A 9,780-nucleotide genomic window follows, 5' to 3' on the forward strand; every position below is an offset into this window, starting at 1 on the left:
CAAAACACAAGACGTTGTATAAAAATATATAACAGAGCTGTGAAAGCACCAGCAATGTTTACATTTTTACCACGTGACATGCAAAACCCTTACATGCTTTCTTTGATGAATTGATGGGTTGCTCTACTTCTGATGCTATTTAGTTGCTCAATGGGGGACACTTGACTCGTGTTTGTGTTGAAAATTTCTGCTTAACCTGCAGAGTTTTCTAACATTAAGAAGTTGCTATTATTTGTAGAGACTACATCCAAGAAAACTAAATTGTCTTCATGGAAGACGTGTTGATAACAGCATTGAAATTCACATTTGGAATCATTGTGAACAAAACTCGTTCATCGTTGGCAGCATACTTGAAAAAGGACAATGTAAACTCTCAAAAACTTTTAATATGATAGTTATTAAGTTGCAAAATATTAATGAAAAACTAGATTCTCATGCACGAAGAAAATTATTAGTTTTATCAATTTTATGAAAGATGGGATGAAAATGTTAAAAAACGTTATTGATGAGCGTTATCCATCGAAATCACTTGAAAGTGACAACTCCAGAATAATTTCTTCCTATGGCGGTGTCATATTAACAGAGCTTATAGCATATCCTATAAAGTAATTTTGCTGAAATGGTAATTAAAAACCGCAATAAGATGTTTTCACAACCACCATTTATTACAAAAATATGCCCAGCATGTTTTTACAATTGAAAAAACAAGAAAAGAAAATGTCGTTAAAGTACACAATTATCATTTTTAGAATTACTAGCAGCCATAGTACTCAACTCTGAGGGTTGGATAAGAATAATAAGTATTACTATGAAGACGGATGAAGCGACTCTTTATTGGAGTTGAAAGGTAATTCTTGACAATGCCTGTTGTATTGCTGTTAGCCTGAAAGATCTATAAAACATACAAAAAAATTTTAAAGGTAGACCCAGAATTAAAAATCTTAGCTACAACATGTGATAATCTTCTTGAAATGTGATCCTATCATTACTATGCCACAAAATTTACACGTGCTAAATAACTAAAACAATAGCAGTGCATTAATAAATTTTTTATTATACAGAAAGACTAAAATTTTCCAAAACAAGCCACGAGTGGAACAAACAAAACAGGCCTCCCGCACGAAAATAAAGAAAATCAGAAATAAATTTTATTTTTCCTTCTTGAAAATATAAGCCATTTAGCCTAGTTTATCAAAATTTCAAGCAATTTGGATAACAACTTGAATTTTTAGCGTTTTCCCTACTCCAATAGAGTTTGCATCGGCAGGTAAAAGAAACCTTGGCTTTAACAATTCTTCATATCATACTCAATCTCATTCAATAGTTGTTGGAGATTCGTTCGAGAGCACACGTTACTATTATGTTTAATAAAACCAAAACAACAGTCGAGTTTTCGCCAACAAATTATCATTGGTCACATTTTATAAATTTTCATTGAATATAATATCAGCATGGCGAAAAGGAAAATTCCAAAGAATTTTTGAAATTGTAAAATAATTGAATTACCATGTAGCTAGTGTATGCAACATATATTATACAACATAAAGTATATATTTGTATTAAGATTAAAGAACAGGAGGACCGGCAAAAATAGATACACCATGAAACAATTCACGTACATCAAAAGTTGTCCTCCATATAACGTTGATAATTTTGCTTTCTATTTGCCTGCAGTGCATCACATTGATTTGAAATGCAATTAATACACGATGCTGTTGTTCTTCATTCTTCCTTTTAGAATAACAAGCATTTTTTTTTACGTGAGCGTAATTATGCGCATATTCGTGCTAAATTATGCTGGTATAAGGCAAGATCAGATATGAATGATCTCTGAACCTTAATTGTTGTTATCGTTTGTGTACCAGGCTATGTAAATGATAGATAAGATTTAATCCTAACTTTGTAATTTTATAGAACATGAGTTTTAAGAAATTACAATTCTGAAGATCTCGTTTTTGTGGGTAGCCAATGCGCGTGGACGGCTTTCCACCATGCTAATGAAGTGTCTAAAGGCTGCTCTTGATATTTGGTAGGTATCGGCATACTCTCTTTGCCTATCATTTCACTCGATTTTATACCTTTATTGATCCATTTTCTTTGTAAGGTGACCAATTTTTTCCATCATTACTGTATGAAAAAGTATAGGTCTTCTGAAATCCGATCCCAATGCAAGATCCTTGAGTAGCTACCCCAGTTATTATTTTAACTTTACCAAAATCAACTTGATGCCAAGAGTTCATTCTGTTTCTTGCAGCTGGAGCCCAAGAACACTTTGATGAGCTTCTTCTCAATCGAGCAAATGGCGCTAGATACTTATCACTGTACACTGATGACGCAGTTATGGCCCTATCTGGTATGTTACCATTTTCCATTCCTAGTGGCTTTGGATTCTTGCAGACTGCAATAAAAGAAATTGATTAAAATGTAGCTACAATTATTTATATCCTAATAATTTGACAAGTTTCGTATCTGGATATTGAAAAATTTAAGCATTTATATAACCAAAAAACAAAGTCCCGTGTTGACCAAGATCATGGTTATAAAAAATCGATCCAGACTAACCGGCGCGAGACAAAAAACATCCCAGCTCCATACAAACAAATGACAATTACATATAGAAAATATATGAAATCCGAGGTCTCATTCATCTCCCGTTTTGGGAGTCAATCCATCCCGGCTCTCATACAAACAGGCGCTTTTTGTGACCCTTATACATAGGAGAAGATTGGGCCAGCAATGACTGGGAAGAAATATTCTACACAAGTTTGCTTCTCTTGCAAATTAATATATACCGCCTAGTCAAGTTCTTGGTCTTAAATGTAAAATGCAAATACTACACATAGCTGATATTGGACATTTTACTCGCTTTAGCGCAACAAAGTTGAGCCACTTATTTCAACAGAATTGGCGGACCATTAAAAGGAATGAGGGAAAGCTTTTGCCCTATGGGCAGAAAACGTTAAACCTGTCGGTTATAGTCGACTAGGTAGGCCTTATATGACAACATCTTGCTATACTTTTCATATATCTCTAACGACAGTTCAATCCCGTGTTACTTACAAGACGTCAGGCCCAGTCCCATAGCGGTAAAACCGAGCGCTTAAAATGGTATATTTTTGCAAATTTGACGGAGTTTACAGCGCAAACTATTTGTCTGATTACAGAAAAATTTCGGAATATGGTCTTTGATACCACGTATATTGAATAGTGTAAAAACACGCAAGGTTTATATGCAATTTAAATGATTCAATTCAATAGTTGTATTGTAATATAGTTGAGTTCCGTCAATTCAATGCAAGATTACAAATCTTGGAGCCACTGGTCGCCATGGTCCAACATCAATTGGTCAATTTTACAATGGTCAGGATCACGAAAATATGGTAACCGTATCAAAAGGTATCCAGTATTGGACAGTGCCTTACACTGGAACTTATGAAATTACTGCTGTCGGTGCACAAGGAGGTTACGACAAATATGGCTCTACATACAGAGGCAAGGTTTTTAAAGTTTGTTTTTTTTGTAGTTTCCTATCACTTAATTGGAAACTCAAATTTTAAGACAATATTATTACAGTAAGAGTTGCTATCGCGAGGGAAAGTGCTGCTCGGGCTCCCCTTTTCACCCATGGGACGAATGCTTAGAAGAAATGAAGTCAGGCGAACAGTGCTCCGTACATGACGTCACGACATGAACTATATACCAGTTCCCTTAGTGAAAAATGTATATTGTAAATTTGGAGTTTTGACAGCAATTCCCCAAGACAGGTTTAATGTAAATCAATTTACTTTTTTGAATTTGTTAATTTCACTAGCTGTTCTTTTAAACAATACTAAAATCCTGTAAGGTTTATATGCACTTTAATGAATACAACTGTATTTTATGTGAAGCGCAAGCTAGCTTGAGACAAGATGTAATCAACCAAATGTTAAATATTAAAGCACAATCTATTTTAAAATTAATTACAAGCAGAAATAAGTAGAAATATTTTTCTGTCTACGTACCGTCAGTTCTGTTTAAGCATAATGATGCATACGCCCTTTCATATAATTCAACTTTTGTTTTGATGTCATCACAGCAATTAGGATTAAGTGACGTATTTTTCTTACACAGTACTTGATATGCATCCATTTTTGAATCAACCAATTTTTTGATTTTATCACAGCACAAAGAATGACTCCTGGTGATAAAAATATCATTTTTCAAACTATTAATTAAACTTGAAAAGATATCATTAATTATTGAAATTTGAATGGAATTTTTTCTGACGCAAATGACTCTTAAATGACTGTCTTAAGCGCGGGCCACACTATCGTCGAAATGCAACGAATTTCGTGACGAGTCTCTCGTCAACGAGCCGTCGTGACGAGTACATGTGCCACATTGTAACGATTTTCCGTACAAGCATGGACGATTATCAGCGCAAAAAAAAACTTCTATTATTGAAGAGAAAAATTCTACTGCTTCTAATTTCTGCAAAACGACGTACATACAAAAAGAAGGTTCTGGGTACATCCCATAAATAAAAGGCAAGAAGAGAAGGGCTTGTATGACACGTTGTTGCAAGAGCTTTGTCAAGCTCAATTGGTCGCAACTTTCAGTTCCCGAGCGACATCCTTCCAATTATTTTTCTTTATATTGCCAGTATCTTTATAGTCAGGATGAAATTTGTCCCACAAACATCGCCTCTCTCTCACTAGCTCAATTAATATTTCTTACCAATCCGCCATTTTGCCACAGCACAGTGAAAGCAAACATTAGTCATGTGATGTTTTTGTCCAATCAGAGTAGATATGCAACAATTACTCGTCACTCGTTGACGAGTTCGGTGTGCATGCTCAACGGCGACGAATTCGTCCATATCGTCATATTTTCTCGTTGACGAGCGACTCGTCACGAAATTCGTTGCATTTCGACAATAGTGTGGCCCGCGCTTTAGAGTTTGTGTCATATGAGCAACAACCAATGCCTGGTGGATGAGTTATTATAACAATCTGCGTGTCATTGAACGCAATTGAAAGAAATTGCGACAGGAAAGGCATCTTTCGGAGCTACAAAAAGTCAAACTTCCTGACCCAATAGGATCACAAGATAATGATGTCCGTTATCATTGCCTTCAAATTGAAAATTGCTGGTGGACATGCTAATTTGAAACTTACGTCAAGAAGAAGAAGTAAAATGCCAAATGAAAAAAAAACAGACAGAAATTTGAAAAGAGAAGTGAAAAACAAATCTTCGAGAGTGAACGCACAATAGGTAATATGTTGGAGAAAAAAGAGAGGTGATATATATGCTGGAGAAATGTCATTTAAGGTTTCTTGTGTTAAGGAAACAAGATTTAAGAAAGCAAAATCAAGAAACTTAGGATAAAGCTACAAAAAAATGGGGCACAATAATGCTGAAAAAACAACGACGAGCATGGGTACAAAAATCATTTACTGGACGTAGTTGGGAATTTTGAAGAATAACAGATAGTTTGTTATGTCTAAGGATTGAGAAAAGTAGAATAGTGGTTGATATAAATAGAGCGTATGTACAGCTGAATAAATGAGTGGCAAAAAGAAAAAAAGATTCTGACAGGTCCTAGATGATACATATAAAAAGATACTTAAGGTGGAAAGAATTGTGATCTAAGCTGATTTGAAATGGCATGTTGGAAAAATGAACAGAAGAAATGAGATCTTGGGGAGCTATGGAACTGTGAGGAGAAATGTTAAAGACCGTTTATCGTGAAGTTTTTTGAGAGAATGGACCTATAGCTGTGTGAAGCTGTTCTAAGTGTGTGCTGTGAAATAAGAAACTATCGGCTAAATTAAAGGAAGAGATTTATAAGAGTGTTATCAGATCGGCGATAATCTATGGTGTGGAAACTATAACAGTAGAAGTTGAAAAAAGGGTCGACTGGAAGTAGCCGAGCTGAGAATAGTCAAGTGAGCACTTAGAGTCACTAGAAAGACAGAAACAGTAATTAGAACGTGCAAATCGAAGCAAAATTCATAAGGACTGGTTGAAAATTAAAAAAGGATGGGCAGCAATGTTTGCACATGTAATCAATGACGTAGTCAGCCTGCCCTGACTATCAATTGTGATAAAACCAAATCGATGGTAGTCAGCAAACTTGCAGAAAAGCCCCACTGTTACTTGAGAATTGGCAACGACCATATTGAGGAGAAGGAAACCTTCAACTACCTTGGAAGTCTGCTGACGACCGATGTGAGATGCAAAAAGGAAGTGAAGAAGAGAATTGCTGTTGCAAAATTGAAATTTCAAGACTTGCGATCCATCTTTGTCAACCGAAACTTATCAATGCCACTCAAAATACGATTACTCAAATGCTACATTTGGTCAATCTTGACTTACGGCTGTGAAGCCTGGACTCTAACTGCTGACCTGGAGAAAACTTAGAAGCAGCAGAAATGTGGTTTTGAGAAGGATGTTGAAAGTGTCATTTATTGATCACGTCTCAAATGAAGAGGTTATGAGAAGAGCCGGTGTGAAGAGAGAACTACTCCGTAATAATCGAGAGACAACTTCGTTTTCTTGGCCACGTAGTTCGGAAGGAAGGCCTGGAATGTGTTGCGCTGCAAGGAAAATCGAAGGAAAAGAGCACGAGGCCGTCAACGCATAACGTATTTGGACAGAGTTAAGAAAGTTACCGGAATCGCCAACACTGCAGAAATCTTTGCCTGTGCTCGTAACCGTCAACGTTGGAGAGACATGGTAGCCCAAGCATGCATCATGCATGGCACCTGAACAGAACAGTCAGCCTGCAAATTTGGTCCTGCTATGTTAATTTTTCTGTAATCACTCACTGCAAAAACGAACAGATTTCTAAAGAAATGAATAATGTTAATAATCTAAAATTTACATAGCAGAACCAAAACTTGCGGGCTGGTTACGCCACTCTATGTAATGATAAGAAAAGAGGATTTTAGTGGAGACAGTTACCAAAGATGATAGTGTCTTTCTAGAAAAAAAGATATATGCCGTGTAAAAAATGCATAGATTTTGCGAGGAAAATAATATATATGAGAAAGGGGGGTGTCAAGTGTCAAGATGGGATTAAATGAACAGCTAAAAGAGTTAAAAACACAAGCAAAAACTTATTATATTCAATCAACATAAAATCTGACGAAAAACATGAATCAAACAAACACGAGCACACGAAACTTACATTTGTATAGATCCATAGATAACTACAAGTAGGAGCGAAAATCCAAAACTAAAATTTGTCATCTTTGTTATAGTTCGTGGTGTCGAAAGATGAAAATGAGGCAAAAATCTACATAATTGCAAATATGTGGTTATTTGGTTTACTGATTTACACATATGCATATGAGAGAACGAATAAAGAGTATGTGCAAATATACATATTTTGTAGCAATTGCACAAGTAATCTTTTTGTTAATTATCTTAATGTGAACGCTTTTGTTTTGTTTTCGTGAGAGGTTAGTCGCCGTTTTTTCGTTTCATCTCGTTTTAGAATTATTGCTCAATTCTCAAATTTTATAGAACTTAAGTAAGAGAATAGGTTTAAAACGGCATGCCAATATGTGTGCCTCAATTATGTTGTTGCTTGGTGAGATAACTATAAGTAATAATACATTTCTTGCCAAATTTTTGTTTAATCTAGTTGTCTGTTTTCAGTAAGGACTTAAATAAATCGTTCAATCTTCAATTTTATACGTCAAAAAAAAATACAAAAGGTTGCTTTGAAGAGTTTATTTGTTACTAATATCAGTAGAAAATCTAAAAATTTAATTAAAAACTTTATTGTCTTGAAGGCAAAAAAATATATAATTTAAATGTACAGCTTGATGTCAAAATGACAATAAAAATTAAAATAATCTTCAAATAGAAAATGAAGTGCTTTTTGCTTTACATGGTTGATTCTAATCAAAGAAAAATCTATAAATTTGCTTCTTTTTTATATATCAAAAGTTTTCATAGTTATATTTGTGAATGAATTATACATATAAATATATGCAATATTCGACTTTTATACGACATCCAAAAAAACCTTTACATGCGAGCAAAATTTTGTGGGTAACCCTGGTTAATTGTCGTAAGAAACAATTCAAGTATGATACAACTATTTATTGTAATTAGCTTTTGAAGTAAAACCAAATGGGACACATTAGATTACATACAGAAAAATATTACGAATAATTGAATTTAAAAAAGAGTATAAATATCTGTAGATTTTGCAATTTTAGACTTATAGCTAGTTGTTATATAGAGCTGTGTAGAGCGAGGAATGGCCATAAATATTTTAAAAAGATCACAACACTTGTGATTTAGCTTTTAAATGTTAAATTGCCTTCTCGTATCCAAATTAAAATGTTCATGTGTCCGCATGGCCAACAAGATTCATTTAATTAGCTACAACAAAATTTTTATGTGATCATTTGTTAAAGAATCGTAGAAAGAAATTAATTTTCTGTTATTATATGAGAAAATGACAACGTTTATAAAATTACCAGGATATAAATGAGTCAATAGAGATTAAAATCACATAACTATATTAAAGTACAATTTTAAAATTCTTCTTATAAAACCTGATTTTCTCCTGATTGTTTCAATAGTCAATGCGTAATAAAAAATGTAAAAGGATAAAAACAAAAAAGAGTAACTTTGTGTCTTTGTTTTACGAATAGGTACCGATGACATTTACGTTCTGCTCTCAATTTATACTTGGATACGTAATGCCCCATTACATACATATCAATGGTTTTCTTGACTATATTATGAAAAGATGTAGTAGTCATTCGAAGGTAATCATTTAGCCTAATTGTTTTCTTAGTTTGAGAAAATGGACAGATGAGAGCAGTTGCATGGGTAGCAAAAGCTTATAAATTTTTCTTCTTTATGTTTTTTCTTGCGTTTTGCTGTTTGCTTTACGAAGTTTGTTTATACTTGAGTGTAAAGTTACGCATTTCGGATCGTGACCGATTACTGGAGAATAATGCACCGGATTCAATCAAAGCGCGCCATTTTGAAGAAGTGGCGCTTGTCATATAATAAAAAGAAATAATCTGCATCTCTTCTTTCATATCATGAATCTTAAGTTTTTCTCTTTTTTATAGTTGATGTAATTGGCTCAAAACTACTGTCGTAAACATTTTGTGTAAATATTTTGTATAACGATAGTTTGATGGGGGATCAGTACGATCCACTTCCGTATTTTGTCTTTTTACGCTTTACATGTCATCTCTCAGGCTTTTAAAAGTAATGTGTATCTGTAATATATTGCATATAAGCACCTGCATTGCGTAAGAGTTCATACTGCAACAAAGAACAGGCTTACCAAACTTTAAAGAGAGTAACTTCTTAAAGAAAAGCGCCAATTTAAAATAGCAAAATATTTACATACGAGCACATTTCAATAAAAATGTAATATAAATTTGATAAATACAATTGATAAATGCACGTACTTGTTTTAATTTATCTGCAGTTTTCTTAAGGAACTTTTTCCAGGGAGCTCTGCTCTTATTCGATTTCTGCAAGAAGTGCAAGCGTCTCAAACAAGAAATGAATTTATAAATTTAAAATGCAGGAAATTGAAAGTGCTTCAATCTTTGCGTTCTTAAGCACATTGCTTAAACGGAAGCCTTCGTATATTTGTATAGGGTTTATTTATTCAATTGCACGAGTTCATTTTCTATTTCTTGAAGTACGAAAATTTTGCATGATTTGGTTCACGCAGTGACTTAGCTACTTTATCTTGGCAAAATACAAAGTTTGTGACTCTCTAAGAATTGTTAAAAAATCATGAATCAATCT

General features: G+C 34.0%; 1 protein-coding gene across 1 annotated transcript; it reads right to left on the reverse strand.

Annotated features, from left to right (window-relative positions):
- Nucleotides 1–366: 366 nt before the first annotated feature.
- On the reverse strand, nucleotides 367–9,516 carry LOC124455664 (lactadherin-like). The gene is made up of 5 exons (XM_047006300.1): nucleotides 9,432–9,516; nucleotides 7,172–7,279; nucleotides 4,002–4,177; nucleotides 2,079–2,398; nucleotides 367–892 (listed from the first exon to the last, which is right to left on the reverse strand). The coding sequence occupies exons 2-5, from the start codon at nucleotides 7,231–7,233 to the stop codon at nucleotides 755–757; spliced, it is 696 nt and encodes a 231-aa protein (XP_046862256.1). The 5' UTR covers nucleotides 7,234–7,279; nucleotides 9,432–9,516; the 3' UTR covers nucleotides 367–754.
- Nucleotides 9,517–9,780: the final 264 nt, after the last annotated feature.

The sequence above is a fragment of the Xenia sp. Carnegie-2017 genome, unplaced genomic scaffold (assembly GCF_021976095.1).
Source record: "Xenia sp. Carnegie-2017 unplaced genomic scaffold, XeniaSp_v1 HiC_scaffold_4, whole genome shotgun sequence".
Taxonomy (NCBI): Eukaryota; Metazoa; Cnidaria; class Anthozoa; order Malacalcyonacea; family Xeniidae; genus Xenia; species Xenia sp. Carnegie-2017.

What these genes read in the sequence shown, in the direction of transcription:
- LOC124455664 (XM_047006300.1), bottom strand. Translation starts at nt 7,233, where the DNA reads ATGACAAATTTTAGTTTTGGATTTTCGCTCCTACTTGTAGTTATCTAT. An exon ending in ATCTATGGATCTATACAAAT is followed by an intron (nt 4,178 to 7,171) that starts GTAAGTTTCGTG and finishes TTTTATCACCAG; the next exon opens with GAGTCATTCTTTGTGCTGTG. An exon ending in ATGCTTAAACAGAACTGACG is followed by an intron (nt 2,399 to 4,001) that starts GTACGTAGACAG and finishes CTTTTATTGCAG; the next exon opens with TCTGCAAGAATCCAAAGCCA.